Source organism: Paralichthys olivaceus, chromosome 6 (assembly GCF_024713975.1).
Source record: "Paralichthys olivaceus isolate ysfri-2021 chromosome 6, ASM2471397v2, whole genome shotgun sequence".
Classification (NCBI taxonomy): Eukaryota; Metazoa; Chordata; class Actinopteri; order Pleuronectiformes; family Paralichthyidae; genus Paralichthys; species Paralichthys olivaceus.
Window position 1 is genome coordinate 14,839,138 of NC_091098.1, and position 16,981 is coordinate 14,856,118.

General features: G+C 43.0%; 1 protein-coding gene across 1 annotated transcript in view; it reads left to right on the forward strand.

Moving 5' to 3' along the window:
- The window catches only part of LOC109630770 (adenylate cyclase type 6-like), a 34,654-nt gene that overhangs the window by 11,946 nt on the left and 5,727 nt on the right, over positions 1-16,981 (forward strand). The window contains exons 4-16 of the mRNA XM_020089143.2: positions 7,803-7,952; positions 8,348-8,469; positions 10,181-10,292; positions 10,616-10,743; positions 11,483-11,641; positions 11,732-11,873; positions 12,071-12,199; positions 14,606-14,634; positions 14,862-15,009; positions 15,103-15,200; positions 15,338-15,425; positions 15,559-15,675; positions 16,815-16,964. Of these exons, the coding sequence (XP_019944702.1) occupies positions 7,803-7,952; positions 8,348-8,469; positions 10,181-10,292; positions 10,616-10,743; positions 11,483-11,641; positions 11,732-11,873; positions 12,071-12,199; positions 14,606-14,634; positions 14,862-15,009; positions 15,103-15,200; positions 15,338-15,425; positions 15,559-15,675; positions 16,815-16,964 (1,572 nt within the window). The remainder of the gene's footprint in view (positions 1-7,802; positions 7,953-8,347; positions 8,470-10,180; positions 10,293-10,615; positions 10,744-11,482; positions 11,642-11,731; positions 11,874-12,070; positions 12,200-14,605; positions 14,635-14,861; positions 15,010-15,102; positions 15,201-15,337; positions 15,426-15,558; positions 15,676-16,814; positions 16,965-16,981) is intronic.

The window sequence follows — 16,981 nt, forward strand, 5'->3', positions numbered from 1 at the left end:
TGTTTTCTGGAAAGTATGACAACAGCTGTGTCTGATACTCACACACACACCGTACAGGGACTTTTTGACTTAATAGCCTCTCTTCTCTCACTCTTGTATTTTACTGAAACCAAAATGCATTATACTTCTTTTTTTATTTCATTCCTCAAGTGATATTCTCTGAATGTGCAAGAGAAGTAAACACTCTGCTCATGTATTTGATGCCAACTTTAAATACTTGTCTCTCTCCCATACTAATTTTTATGGACACATTTTTACCAGCTCTGGGATGTAAACAATGTGTGTGTGTGATCTGTGTCTGTGTGTGTAAAATGCATGGATCACAGCAGCTCACTTTACTGCTATCGAATGGTGAGAACCCATCATCAGGTGCTGTGGGTGCCAAACAATGCAGTGACTCAAACAAAAGATTTCCCCTTTACTCCCAACCTCATCCTCTCTCAGAAAGGGAGAGCGCTTGTGACTCATCCACTTATTGTATTACAACCAGAGGCAATGATACAAACACGGATAACTTCCACCACCATGGGTGGGAGCAATTAGGATTGCGATAAGCAAAATATTGCTCTTAAAATACAGTCAATGATAAAGGAAATAATAGCCTGGCTAATAATAGCTGTGCGAGTCAGGGATGAGGAAGTGCAGGCTTCTAATAACAGCTCATGGTTTACTAACAACTTCGCTCTCCGCAAAAGTAAATACAGGGATTTAAGGCTGCACTGCCATGGCAGACGTCCAAGAGATATATATTAGGAATCCATTAGCAGCTCTAAATGTTGATCTGTGTGGCACGCAAGCCCCCAGGCTTTTGAAGTTAGTGTTGCTCTGGATCCATGCTGAACCCACTACACTGTGTCCCAGTGCTGGTGACAGGAAGGTGAATGGCCTTCTGTCAGAGGTCACCATCACACTAGCCACATCTCTTGTTACCCTACTATTCCAGTTACAATTACAGAGTTAAGACAGTGACAACATATGCTGGGCTGATTTAAGAATGCACTGCCGGGGTGAAGCCAATTATAAAACATGTTTACTATCAGTGTAAAAATATGGAACGACTTCCTGCCATTGAAATGTACACCTCCCCTGCATGTCTGTATTACAATGCATTGTCAGAAGAAGACCCTCTTTAATCTGCTCTTCATCTCTCACCTGACCATCTTATTTAATGGAAAGAGCAGATCATCCTGATGATGTTGTCGAATAAGTGTAGGCCATTTTAAGCTGCTCAGTTTAAAGCAGCAAGCTTTTGTGTCTCACAGTCTTTTTCACATTTTCATTGAGTGATGTCAGATAAAATAACAAGACCCCGGTCCCATGATGTAATTTCACACACTCAGGGTTAATCCAAAGGAAGTTACACACTCTATCTTGTGCTCTCACAGGATCGTCAAACTGAAGTGTGCAGAAAGTGTATGAATACTAATGTGCCATGTCTTCATGTTTTTATCCTCGCTCCTTTATGAAAAACAAAAAGAAGAAATCCTTGCCTTTTTAAATTCGCAGAAAGACAGGACTATTTTCTTTGTTTGGGACGATGTGTCACGAGCACCTTCATGTTGTAAAGCAGAGTTCTCCTCAGCATTCATAATGCCTGAATCATATTTCCAAGAGTCTTTGTTTTGATGTGTATAGCCTCCGAGGGCTGAGCAGGGACGATCGGGACATCATATATACAAGTTCACGTATACAGTGGCAGACCATGTGTTGAAACTTTACACCCGTTCTTTTATTCCCATTAAATGCTGCTGATGGATCAGGCTTCTCAAACGTGTCCTAATGTTTGCCCAGGAGCTGGATGTGTTAGACGCACACGTGTTCAGCATCAGCTCACCCTCCACTGAGCATCTCGCAGAAGAGCGAGTGACAACTTCAGTTGAAGCAAACTCCTCTCATGTGTCTACTGTTTAAACTACAACCTGTTGTTCTTGTCCCAGTATTGATCTGTATGCTTTATAGTAAAAGTCAATATTGTGAACGGTTGGGAGACAGAACAGGGAAATGACTGAAACTGTGGAGTGAATGATTTTATATAACTGGACAATGAAACTAAGCTTTTGTATTGTTTTAAAAAAAAAAGATTATTGGAGCTCCAACATCTGGTCCGCACACACTTGTTCATTTCATTTAATGTAGTTTTAAAGCCCTCCCTTTGAAATTCTCTTACCCAGTATTCAAAGACTCAAAGTTGTGTTTCATCATCTCTGTCAGTGAGATGGTGGCCTTGGCTTCATGCTGTACGTTGTGCTTAAAAGGAGATGGAGGCAAAAGCAGCTGAAATCGGAATTCCTGGATGTTTAGCTCACAGTCACACAGTTCAAGGTCTGGACTCCCTCACGTCGCTTGAATCAGCAGGAAGAGCCAGCGAGTGGATGCGTTTGGCTGGTTGGTTGGTGTGTTCGGCTAATTAACCAAGTCTTGCGTGCTCGTGGACGCGGCGCTGTAATTGCAGCTGTGCCTGCGATTGTGTGAGTGGGCAGGAAGTGAAGGGTGAGTGAGTACACAGCTGGGAGGAGAGCGTAGTGTCCAGTCCTGATCCCTCCCTCTCTCCCTCCCTCTTTCTGTCCAGTGAAACACTGACCCTTGACCACTGAGCAACCAAGACCACTGACAAACTCAGGGTGGGCTTCTTATAGCAGCTGTGTGTTATGATCAGCTTATACAACTGTAAGTTTAATATCAATAGGTATTGATTAATATGTCTAATGCTGAGCAATAATTCAAATGAGCATGACAGAGTAAAAACACCACCTGTTGCTGCTGTAACTTATGCTCTTGGGAGACTGAGAGAAGTAAAATAGAGCTGAAGCAAGTCATTGCTTAATCTATTGGTTGATTGACCAGTTATGAATCTATGTCAGTTTATTTTATTTTATTTTTCTAGCAAGATAATCATCTGAATATAAGAATTCCGGAAGAAGATTTGCCTTAGGAAATAATGATGCACAGTTATTATACTGATTTCTGCCTTTTTCAAACCAAATTATTTCTCAGTAAATGATAGTTAGCTTTATTTTCAGCCCTAAAGCAAGAGGAATCTTGGTTAAATTGGCTGCAGCAGGTCAAGCTAACTCCACATAAGTCTTGAAACCTTGAGGTTGCACATCCGTTTTTATGTAAGATCATTGTGTTGCCGTTTCTCAAGTTCACAGAGACAGGAAATGTTGGGAAAGAGGAGGAAATAATACATGTCCTGGAGCGGACCTAAACCAAGCCTGTAATAAGTCAGAAGTAAGACAGATACAATAATAATCCTCCTGTTTTGTTTAAGTGAATGTCTTATCAATATGATTTCCAAGATTTAGTGCGACTACAAAAATAATCACATGAATAATATTGTTGTCTCGTTTCAAGTCGTTCCCCTGTAGTCCTCTGTTGCTGGATGTTTTTCTCTGTATCTGAGCAATACAGTGTTTATTATTATAACAGTCTACCAAGAACAAATTGAAGGCCAAGATATTGAAGTTGGAGGTTAAATGAGCGTTGTAATCTTTGGATTCAGGGAAAATTCGTTGGTTAAATTAGAGTGGGTCATTTTCAGCTGGTGGTCCCAGTTTGTTTTAGTCCGTAATACCAAGATCGTTGGGAGATTGTTCTCATGTCTGGACAACTTTATGTGCCAGTATTAATTCAGGATCTGTTTTTCTGTCAGATGTGCGGCCTGGATCCAGCTCCATTTAGCTTTGCGGAATTTGCCTCTGCATTTCACAAAGATTATTCCGTGGCCTCGCTGGCCGCCTGAGACCAATTTTGGTTTGGCCCGAGCCATGACAAAAACAACGCTCTGATTCCAGATGGCAGAGGCCCAAGATGGCACAGACAGCACCCCTCACCCCTCTGCAACATCTATCTTTATAAGGAATAGCTTCTGATGTATGTCAGTGATTACATGTTAATGAAACCCTCCAGTAGATCACGACTAGTGCAACAAATTGTCTATTTTTACCACTCTGGTACCACATGTTTTCTTTTCAGGCTGTGAGCAGTAGTGTGTGACTGGGCTTTGACGTCCATCTCTGGAAGACATTTTAAAAGCTCCAGATGCCTATCAAAGGTCATGTGCTGCAGAGCAGCCCCCATGTCAACTGCAGTCTCAGTCCCCAGAGCCTGAGTGTTGACTTATGGGATGTAGCTCTCTGGCCTTTAAAAGTTGAAACTTCAGCTTTAGTGGAGCTCAGCATTGGAGATATAGCTGAAGTTATCTTTCATTGCAGACCTTTTCAGATACTCCACCATCATCATTTAACTAGAATGCCACTAAGTAGAGGGCGTACCTTCCCCAATCCACAACAGCAGTCCCTTATAAAACCACAATTAAAATCACAAGATCTGAATTTTTATTTAGATCCGGACCAAATTGCACACACTAATAGATATCAGTCCTCTAAGCATGCCTAATCTCCTCATCTTGCAAAGTTAAAGAAAGTAAGAACAATTCCTGGATCTTACCCCAGATCTGCATGTAAAAATGGGTTAATGGGTTCTCTTCTGACACATACCACATTCTTCCACCAAGTTTTGTGCTAATCTGTCAAACAGTTTTTGTGAAATCCTGCTTACTAACAGACAGACAGATAAATCAACAGACGCAGATGAAAAGATAACCTCCTTGGCGCAGGTAATAATCAATAGGACCTATCGGCTGTCTGTGGCGTAGGTTTGGCCTCTGCATGAATTGATAATGACCCTGATGCTGTGCATTTGTACATTCCAGCCTCCTTGTGTGTAAGGAAGTTGTCCAGTGGGAGATTATTAAAGATGAAATGGATTTGCTGTGTGTTTGCCAAGCAAAAATCTTTCCATCTCCTTCCTTCACTCGTTCTTTAACATGCTATCCGTTTGCACCTTGCCGGGGCCGCACCTTATAAGCCAATGTTTGGACTCCTTTTAACTTCACTGCCAAGAGGTTCCTGCTCAAGTGAATGTTGAGAGAGGCTCGTCTTAGAGAGCCAAAAGCCTGCCGGGAGAGTCGACAGGCCGGAGACATCAATGGAAGACGGTCTAAGTCCAGCTTAATGGTTATGAAGAGAATGGCACTGAGCTAATTACGAGAAACTGCTGCTGCTCTCTTTGCACCACATGGCTGTTTGGAGAGGACAGTGTCATGGATTTTCAGGTCTGGGTGACAAAAGTGCAGCAACAGACCCAACAAGCTTAAAGATGAAAGCGCTGCCGGTCCAGGCACACACACGTACACACAGATTTATTCAAAAGCCATTATGAATGCTTTTTCTCTAATCTCCAGCCGGTGCAGTGACTAAGCATATAACTTGTGCATTAACACAAGCTGTGTTCATCATATATCCCTATGCACACACGAGTTACGCTTATTCTGAGCTATGAAGCTGTTATATTGGGCTGTCGTCAAAAAGAAGCTCTGACAAAGCTGAACCCGAAAGTGCCAAACCTGCTGATCTTCTGATGCTTTTCATGGTGGTTCCAGTACATTTGGAACTACATGTGCTTGTGCAAGAAGGTTCTAGGTTCAAATCCCAGTTTGGTCAGGGTCTGTGTGAAATCTGAGTGTGCTCACACGGGAAGCGGACTCGTCTGAACGTAAATTGGATGTGCTCCTGCAGTGAAGCGGGGTCTTGGGAACTGCAGGTGGCCCGGTATCTGAGACAGACCACTTAACTAAGTTATCTGGCTCACTCTGTTCGGAGCCATCTGCCCGGGATTAAAACAGACAGCTCCTATCTGTGCCGTTCCAGAACTGGAGTGTCAGGTCTCCGTTGGTGGTGTGTAACATAACGACGCAGGGCTTATCAGGCAGCTCCGGCCTGTTAGTGATTTATGAGCACAATAGACTAATCACTACACTTCAGCAACGATGCGGCACAAATTCAGCGTTGCACTTAAAGGAACGACTGTTCAGCCACTCATGTAAAGAACATGAGTGTTCTTCAATAGCCCCATGATGAGATGCATCACACCTCCTGACAGGTTTGATCTGAATCATTGAAAGTTGACGGACAGTTTGCATCAGCCATTCTCTCTCATCCTGCATCAAAGTGCTTCTTGGTCTTTCCTGAAAACCTGTTTGAAGGAATGTGGCTGCATCTGTATCACACGGAGATAAAAATGAATGACAGGAGAGTTTGGACGCTCTCTTGTTAGTTCCTGAATAATGTTCTTGTGCTGAATCTATATCAGGCATATTAACACACGCTGCAGTTCTGCACCTGCAAACTATCAGTGTGTTTATTTTCTCACTGCTCTGCAAATCCAGTTTGGCCCATTGTTTTCGGTGGCAAAGGAAACGACTCCTTGAATGAAGAATGGTATTTGCCTGCCACTGTCCTGTGGCGATGGTGTTCTGTTTCAAGCCCAGGTCATTGTAGATTGTCTCCGTCTTGTTGTGACAACAGAGGACAGGTTCTTTGTATACAGTGTAAACCTCATGTCAGAATGGTGGTTAACAGCCCACCATCACTCTACAAGTTGGTGTTTTTGTCTGTTTTCATGGGTTTTATATGAATCAGTGTCTATGTAAGTTGTTTCTCATTTTATTCAGCCTCATTATTTACACTGATTTGACAAAGGCATGCGTGAAAATATGTGTGCATGCAGATAGTAATCTTCAGTTGTGTTTTTCTTTGTAATCTTAAATTACAAACACACAGACATACTGGACCGGCAACATATCTGGCTCAGAAATACTGATGCTAGTGATGAGATTTTTCAAGTCCTCCAGTTTAGTCAAGATGATGTTATTAAGACAAAGTGCGTGTGTTTGTGCTGTGCCTGCATGTTTTTTCTCATTATTGATGATATCATCTTAAGAGGAAACACTCAGTTCTCTGGTCATGGGTCAAGTGACTTTCCCAGGCTGGAGTGTGTTTCTGAACATAGAGAGGACGTGTGTGTGTGTGTGTGTGTGTGTGTGTGTGTGTATGTGTGTATGTCAGTATGTGTGTGTGTTTGTGCGAGCCTGTTTTGTTTCTGAGCGGAGGGGAAGCCCAGAGCTAAAGGGTCCATTTCTGATACTCGGTCTTGGCTGTGGACAAGCGAGAAGAGAAATCAGTAACAGACTTACACACTGGCTTACCACACACATCTAGAAACATGCAGGCACACACACACACAGCACCAAGGAATGCTTTCAGGGTTGACCCTGCAAAACTAACTGAACACTATATCTGAACTTAATTTACTTAAGCCAAAGATAATGCTGTTGTACAGTTTGTGCGTTCGTATTCTCAGAGCCTCATTGTTCGACCAACATAGTTCCCTCCGTATGCCTAGAGCATCTCCCTGCTCTGGGCATACAGAGGGAACTATACTACTTAAAGCTGCCTCTGTTTCTCAGAGTCTAATTCAAATATCATCTGTTTTTAGCTCTCAAAACCAAAGTCTCCCTTTCACAAGCTTGATTAATGTTTCCTGTTTTTAATTTGGACTGCATTCCATGCACACTGTATAGACAATATAAACTTTCAACTCAAGTAGAACCAAAACCGGAGTCCTCACATGTCTCAAGTCATGCATCACACCCTCTGGGCTTGCTGTCTGTATGCTGTTTCTGAGCACGACACGAGAAGAATGTCGTCTTGCTGAGCAACCACGAGGCCACGGTCATCATCTCTAACCAGATCACATCTAATGGCCCCTCAGACGTTTGAGGAATTTTTCTCCTTGCAGTAAATCCTATGACATAGAGTGTTATCATTTTAGTTTACTGACCTAACCCAGGTCAGAGAGAGTTCACAGTATTCTTATGATGTGACATATGCATACTTTGTTGGGTTGCTGTGTCTTTTTTTCCTCCCTTTTCACATATTTGTGTGTGTGTGTGTTTTCAGGTCAGTGCCAATGTGCTGATCTTCCTGTGCACCAACATGATTGGGATCTGTACCCACTACCCCGCGGAGGTCTCCCAGAGACAAGCCTTCCAGGAGACGAGAGGATACATCCAGGCTAGACTGCACCTGCAGAGGGAAAACCAGCAGCAGGTTGGCCACACGTGTGCACACAAATATACACGAACATGTGCACGGACACCATGCATGTTCAAACAAATAGGCGAGGATTGAAACCCTGTCCGCATCCTGTTGGAAACACAGAGAAATGCAAAAGAGCAACCAATGGGTGTCTCCATCTTCCAGTCTGATTTGTTTGCCTCATTTTCGAGGTCAACAATATGTTCTGGAGAATAATATGTATCTCCACTCCTCTCTATTTGACTAACACGTTCCCACGCAGATGCCACAAAGGCAGGGTGACTCATTGAGCTTTCTAACGGTGGAAACTCATGAAAATGAATGGGCACTCGCTCCATCTTTCATCTTTCTCTCTCTCCCTGTCTATTCTCTCTCTCTCTCTCTCTCTCTCTCTCTCACTCTCTCAGGAGCGCCTACTGCTGTCAGTACTGCCAAGGCACGTTGCCATGGAGATGAAGGCTGATATCAATGCCAAGAAGGAAGATATGATGTTCCACAAGATCTACATTCAAAAACATGACAATGTTAGGTAAACTCAGATAAATACACATACATGAACCTACACAAACACACTTGTGACAGTATCAGAGAACTTGTGTACTGCCACAGCTCCAGCACCAGTAACTTTGACCTTGTTCTACTGACTGATGTGTCAGTTTCAGAGTCACTCCAACAGCTTTTTCCCTGACAGCATGTATTATGCATGTTGTTATTTACTGACACTGACAGCGTTGGCTGCTGTAAAGATATTGACTTAGGCACACTGCTGTGCTTTCTGTAGCAAATGATAGGAGGCAGACCTCAAGATTGCTGGCCCACTGTCTCAGTCCTCACCACTGGATTTGTGCTCCAGTGTGGGAATAAATCAGTGAAACTTTCCATCCATTAGCCTACCATCAAACGCAGCCGGTGCTTTTCAGGCTGCAGCGGCAGTGGTGGTGGGGGACAATGAAACAAGGCCGCGGCGGAGATCTCTTGTCAGAGGTGACCCAAATAGGTACAGGTGATGCACTTAGTGGAACAATCCATTGCAACGAAGCAGCTCTACGCAGGTGTAAACTTACAGGAACAACCCATTATCCAAATGCAGCACAATATTAAAACCAGCTCTCACTCTGAAATTGATGTAGAGGCCATTTTATGTAAGCACCAACACATGACAACAAGTACATGTAATTTATTCATGTTTTCTGGTTCTGTTGGAGGTTTATTTGCATCACCAATATTTGTATAACAGGCCTATATGCATAAGAGACTTAAGAGTTTTATTTTTTTTGCATTTTCATGATAAAGAGGAAGGGTCAAGAATAAACTTAAAATGGAACATATGGGTTTGTCTGTCACTCCTCTAACGTTGATGAAACTAAGGAGTTGACTTTATCCTACTTATATGCTCGGAAAGCAAAGAATATCTTCCTCTGAATTGATTGACTTTTGCTGTATTCTCAGAATGCAAAAGGGAAAATAAAAACACTTTTCTCATAGCTGACCGTATCCCTCCCTGCAGGTAGTTTTTGTCAACTGTGGTGTTTAAGTCACTGAAAAACTGTAACCTCAACATCTCCTCTCCTCCTGTCCCAGCTACAAATCCAGCTCCCAAATCCTTCAGTTTTCTGTTTCACTATTTTTACAGTAAAATGTAGTTCCAATGGAATCCATGAAAAAAGAGCAAATAAAACCAAATCTACTGCATACTCCACTAGTATTAACTGCAAGTTAAATATGTACATATATATCATTTGCATGAACTGACCCTATAAAACTTATCAGTTGCATTATTTCTTGGTGTGTTGGTTTAAGGGAGGGAGATAATTAAGGGCCATCTCTCCCCCAGTGGTTGACTTCATGGGATCCACAGCGCCATCTGTCGCCTTCAACTGGAACTCAGTGTCCGGGGTGTTGTTTATTCTCGCTTTTCATTACTATCAAAAGTTAGCAATGAGAGGCATGCAGACAGGGGGACGGTGGGTGGCGTTCTCAGAGGGACGGGCTGGAGGAGATGACCTACATTGGCCTAGATGATGAGAGCTAGAGCTGAACAAATGTCTGCCTCTCTCTCTCTCGCTCTCTCTCCCCTGCTCAAATGGCAATTGGACAGTGAGGAGAGAGAGAGAGGCGCTAGACCATGCAAACCAACTCTATACTCTATTGATTGATCTCATTCTCTGTCTCCTTTGTCTTTCGTTTTCTCGCCCTCAACCCTCTCCCTACCACCACCACCACCCTCGCCTCCCCCTCAGCATACTGTTTGCAGACATCGAGGGCTTCACCAGCCTGGCATCTCAGTGCACGGCCCAGGAGCTGGTCATGACGCTGAACGAGCTGTTCGCCCGCTTCGACAAGCTGGCCTCGGTGAGCGCTGACACCTGCCGCCACCATTCTTCACAGCAGAACTTTGAACCGCTTATGTAACCGTGCAGTCTGTAGCCCTCACTGTTAGTATGACAAAGCCAACATGATGTACTAGTCGAGGGGGGGGGACAGGGGGCTTACTTAAGCATTGTGTAATGTATTAATTAGACTATGCTGAGACCAATGACTCATCTAAACTATGCACAAAAGGCTCTGTATTTGACATGAGCATGGTGTTTATTAGCTGTAATTGAGGGCCTAATATTTTACATGTGTTTGTGTGCGTGTGTGTGTGTGTGTGTGTGTGTGACCCTGCTGTCCAGGAGAACCACTGCCTGCGCATTAAAATCCTCGGGGACTGTTACTACTGTGTGTCAGGGCTGCCTGAGCCCAGGGCTGACCACGCCCACTGCTGTGTGGAGATGGGAGTAGACATGATCGAAGCCATCTCGTGAGTCACAACACACACACTAAAGGCCGCTGCACACTACAGGATAATTGGGCCGATTTTAGACTCGATTTGCCCCATCTGACAAACGTGTTCCCGACTGGAGGTCAGTCGGTGCCGATTATCTATGCCTGAGGTGTGAGGGGTTTGGAAGATAATCTTAATGCTACTGGTTGAGTTGGAGACTCACAATCTCGAGTCGTAAATATCAAACATGCTTATTCTGTCTTCTCAGCCATGACTTCATCGATAGTTTTTTATGTTTGTTTTTCTTCTGAAGTCCTGTTCAATCATGCAAGTTTTCCACTCAGTTCAGAAGGTGGCAGTAATGCACCTAAAAGATTTTCGCCAGCCGCCATAAAAAGCTGAAGAAGAAGAAGAATCTTGAGCATTTCTGTGAAATTCCAAGTCCCTGGAATCGCCACTGTGCAATCGTTTCCTACAAACGGCAAGTGCGTGGTCTTACATAGTGTCCAAATCGTCTAGTGTGTGCGTTCTGAAGTTTATAAGATTAGAAATCAGTTAAATCTGTCATTATGTCTGTGGTCTCCCACGTTTTTTTAAATTGTTGAAAATCCTCTAGTGTGCAGGAGGCTTAATGCACAGACACACAAAGAAACACAAACACTCAAAACTGGAACAAACACCCTCACAGTCATGTACTGACATTGAACCGAAAGTTAAAGTATTTTTACACAGGGTATGAAGGTGACACTAGTTTTTCAACATTGTGCATCTGCAGGCTGGTGAGAGAGGTGACAGGCGTTAATGTGAACATGCGGGTGGGCATCCACAGCGGTCGCGTTCACTGCGGGGTGCTGGGCCTGCGCAAGTGGCAATTTGATGTCTGGTCCAACGACGTGACGCTCGCTAACCAAATGGAAGCTGGAGGCAAGGCTGGGTAAGTCCCTCCTTCTTCTGACGCAATAATGAGTGAGGCTCCTATTGGCCAGCTCAATTCTGACACGTATGTTTGTGTTTGTATGTGTAGGCGTATCCACATCACAAAAGCCACACTGCAGTATCTGAACGGGGACTACGAAGTGGAGCCGGGATTTGGAGAAGAGAGGAATACTTACCTGAAGGAGAACGACATTGAAACCTTCTTGGTGCTGGGCTGCAGCCAAAAGAGGGTTAGTGCACGGTCAAACACACACACACACACAAACACACACACACACACACACACACACATCCTTGGGTCCTCTTCGGAGCTTCACAGCCACACTGATGCTGTATTTCACACAAACAGTATAATGGCTTGTCACCTGGCATGGAAGGCCTTGTTAGTCAAAGCATCTGCCCTGGTGGGGTTTCTCTTCATTTCCAGAAAGAGGAGAAAGCCATGATGGCCAAGATGCAGAGAACACGTGCAAATTCTGCTGAGGGACTGATGCCACGCTGGGTGCCTGACAGATCCTTCTCCAGACCCAAGGAGCCCAAAGCCTTCAGGCAGATGGTGAGATACACACAGGGAGCACATAGCTCATCGCATGGCACCTGTTCCTCTTGTCGAGATCCTATTTCCTGTGTCTCCACTCTATAAAGTCAAATCATAAATATCCTTTCTAATTATGTAGCTGTCAATGGTAGATATTTCTCTATAGTCAAGGGTCCGAGGGTCAACTTCCCACTTTATGCTAATCTTTTACCAACATTCTTTCTCAACATAGAACCTCTGAAAACAGATTTTAGAATTACTTTTTTAGTTACCCCATCGGCATGACCAAAGAGATGGCAAATCCCAGTTCAGTCCAGATTGAAACATTTCAAAACTGTTGAATGGATGCCATGGAATTTGGTCCTCACATTCATTCCTGCCTCAGGTTGAATTGTAATAACTTTGGTGATCCTGTAGCATTTCCTTCGGGTTCATGATCCTGTCAAAATTATGGTTTGTCCATTCATTTGATTTCTAGCCAAATTTCATCAGAACAAATAACATTCCCATGAGCCTCAACTATACTTTGTGTTTGGTAACTTAAGTAACTCCAAATATTATTCATGCTGCTTTTGCTTACGAAAAGAGATGTGTTCATTTCAAACTATGTAACCATTACTGCCCACATACTTGCATGCATATTTTACGTTGCCATGGTTTTAAGGAATACATCCACTAGAAGCAGAGTCAAGACTGATAATGTACCTCTTAAGAAAGACTCAAAATCGGCTGTTGGTGCCTTTGCCTGAGTGAAGTAACATCATATACAGTAGATGGATGCCTATAGTTTCTTACCAACTCTTAAATTCTCCTTTCAAAAAGTTCTGCTTTTGTGGATATTTCTTCCTAAGGTCCCATAATCGTCTCACTTAAACTATAGACAACACTGCCTCCCACAATGTCCTGTGGTCCTGCTCCATTTTGTCAGTTGTGTTTTTATACGTGAGCTTTCAGAAGATGTGCACAAATATGGATGAAGACAGAAGACTCGTTTCTGTATCAAACGTTAAGCATAAATGAGCAAACACACTCATAAGCTAATTCGAATCAATCAATCAATTTAATTTGTAGAGCCCATATTCACAAATCACAATTTGTCTCATGGGCTTAACGAGGTGCTACATCCTGTGTCCTTAATCCTCAGCAAGAGTAAGGAAAAACTACCAAAATAAAAACCTATTTAGCATGCTAACAAACTAAAATATGGTGAATAGGTAAATATCCAATCTGCTTGAATCTGCATTGTATTTATTATTGTTAACATGCTGACATGCTAAAAGTGCTGTCAATGGACTGTTTAAAACAAAAATGGAGCTAAAATATTTGGATAAGGGTGCCTCCATCTGGCATCAGTGTGATACGAACTACCTAAAGGGACAGAAAACATCCCCTGAGAAAAATGTATTTAACATGTACTTTGACTTTGTAGTTTGGTCCCATTCACTAACTTCAGCCAACCACTAGAGTGTGGTCAATTATGATTTGGCTTCATTTTTGGGGGAGTTGTCATGTCGTTCATCTTTACTTACAGTCTATGGTGTAGCCCCACAGTGTTGTTTCTTTTAAGATTAAGATTCTTCTTTAGTGTCCCACACACAGCATGCAACATGCAAACATAGGGAAATTTGACCTCTGTATTTAACCCATCCGCATCCCACAGTGACCACACGGAACAGTGGGCAGCTATGAAGGCACCCGGGGAACAATTGGGGGGTTCAGTGCCTTGCTCAAGGGCACCTCAGCAGTGCCCAGGAGGTGAACTGGCACCTCTCCAACTTCTGTCCATGCTGGACTTGAACCAGCCACCCTCCGGTTCCCAAGCCAAGTTTCTATGGACTGAGCTACTGCCTCCCTAATTAAAATACTAAAATACTTAAAATACTATTATTTAAAATACTTTTACCTTGAATGAATAAGATGCTCTGTAAGTACGATTCAGTACTACTTACACGGAAAAGCTTAAAGCAGTCAGTGGTGCTGTGAGAGGATGTATTGATCTGAACAAACAGGAGCAGAGCTTCCAGGGATTCCCAGCTCATTGTGTTCTACTGAAACCAGTCTGACGAGGCTGCAGCTGCAGACATTTCTCTTTATCACTCACTCTCAATTACTTCCTCCCTCTCTTTATGCTACAAGTCTCATTTCCTCGTCTTTCCTACATTCTTTCTCTCTTTGTCCTTTTGTGCTGTCCATCTCAGGGTCTGAGCCCTAGGGGCAAAGAGGGTGTAATTTGAAGCCTCTGAGCATTAATTAAAACATCAGTCTGGCTCTCAGGGATTAGCTGTGCAGATGTCTGTGTCTCTGTCTATTTTTCAGTTGCACTATAGCTACATGATAATCTCCCCCTTTCCCTCCATCTCTTTCCTGCACCATCTCCTCTTTTGGCTCTCGTTGTCTCACTCTTTCTGCTTTTGTTTTTTTCAGGGCATCGACGAAGCATCCAGCAAAGACAAGTGAGTGTTTTGGCCCCACTTTTTGTTATTAGGGTGGCTTTTGTTATTAATGGTTGACTGGCAGACTGTCACTGTGGCGGTTGAACTTCAGAGCACACTGTTGGTTTTATACAGTCAGCTCAGAACAGACAGAACCGGCTAGCTTCCTCACACAGGCAAACACACACATCCAAGCACAGACACAGACACACACCACGCAGTGACCTATTGTTCCATCTACCTCGTAGCCGCTGCACTCAGGAGGCCCTGAACCCCGAGGATGAGGTGGATGAGTTTCTTGGACGGGCCATCGACGCGCGCAGCATTGACCAGCTGCGGAAAGATCACGTCAAGAAGTTTCTGCTCACTTTTCAGACAGCTGACCTCGAGAAAAAGGTTGGTCTTAGACCGAAGGTTGTTTGCAATTCACCAAAAGTCACTGTCACATAAACGGAATTGAAAAGTTCTCCTTGATTTTTCTATTTTCAGTACTCCAAAAAGGTTGATGATCGTTTTGGAGGATACGTGGCCTGCACACTCCTTGTTTTCTGCTGCATCTGTTTCATTCAGATCATCATTTTCCCGAGGTAAGTAGTTCTCCCACGATATGTGGCTTTTCTTCATTTCCAGTGAATTGTGGACAGGAAATGTGTTCTTGATTTGTTTATGTGGAGTTAATGAGAATTATACATCTTAATGAGCTTGTTGTCTTTCTCTTCCGCAGGACAACACTTATGCTAGGTCTTTACATCAGCATCTTCATCATCCTTAACAACATCCTCTTCATCTGTGCCATCTACTCCTGCATCAAAGTAAGAAACAAAGGCCTTCATCACTCCTTTAATTCCTCTTCAGATAAGAGTCATTATCACATGTCTTTAGCCCACATCACTAATGGTATTAACTCTCTCTTATCTGATCTTGTCCTTGCTGCCTGTATTCAAGCTCTTCCCAGTTGCCTTGCAGACTGTAACCAAGAAAATAGTCCAGTCACGTGCAAACAGCACACTGGTTGGCGTCTTCACCATCCTCCTCCTCTTCATCTCCTCTTTTGCTAATATGGTAGGGACTAAAGCTACCATTTTTATACCTCGTTGTGACTCTTAACATGTTTCTTCAAGATGTCCCTCATAGTAAATCTAGGAACGAGCCATGTATCTGCCTCGGTTTCATCTGTTCTGTCGTCCCATTAATATCATCATAGACTTCATCTCAGATGTTGATGGACAACTTTTACTACACTTGTACATATTCTGCACCATCTTGCAATTTCTTTTTAAAATTAGACCAGTTAGCCTAAGGGGATGCTATAATTAGAGCTGCAATTAATCATGGTCTGTGCCTTTGACAGATGGAGTTGCAGAAATCTAGTCTATTTTTAACCATCATATTACTTCCATGTTAACACAATATTTAGACAGATTCACCACTATGTGCATGTGTGAAAGAAAACATGCTCAATGCCAATTTAACGAAGGACACATTACAAATGTTATGGTCTGTAAATGGGACAGTTTATCGATTCTGAAAACTTCTAATTTTATTGAATGTACTTAAATGTCGGAGTCTCCTACAGAAGCTATGCTGTGGCCACAGTTCAGTAAAAAAAGTATTTACTGTATATAAAATACTTGTTGCACATTGTCTTTGAAACATCAGGGCTGATTGTAGATGTGTATCGCTCTCTGTGGACATTGGCTTAGCACCTTGTAGCTGTTGCTTTTCATGCTGTGCTGATCCACTTGTTTGATTGGAGGCCTGCAGGGTTGTTCCAGCTTGTGATTGGCTGCTCAACCTTAAGCTCCAACATCAGACTTGCCAATTTAAAATTCCAAAAGGACTTATTCAGTAGGTTTTTCCTCTAATTCTCTGTTACTGGGTGTTTATCAGTCTCCCCATGTTTTAACTCTTTGACTACTGCATTGTATTGTATTAAAGAGTACAGTACCAAGGTATGTGACTGAAGACATTTTAAAATTCTCTGGCAAAATTATTGATTAATGACTGGTCCAAGGGCTGTGAGATTTAAAATCCAACCGATAATCAAGTGATCCTTATCAAAAATAATTATGGAAATGTTCCATTATCATGCTTTATTGACACAAACAAATCAAATCATCACAAACAAATCTCACTTTGTTGACATTTTAGTTTTAATGGCTGACTGGTCAGTGACAGACTCTTTCTTTCTCTCCTGTCAGTTTACCTGCAGCACAGAGAAACTGGAGGACTGCGTGGCCGACGAGCTGAACACATCAGTGACTCTCTGCCTGCTGCACAACCTGACCAAGACAGCCGAGGATGGTTTGACTCTGTGCTCCAGCCAGGCCATGCCCTGCCATTTCCCCGAGGTCAGTCCCAAAGCATG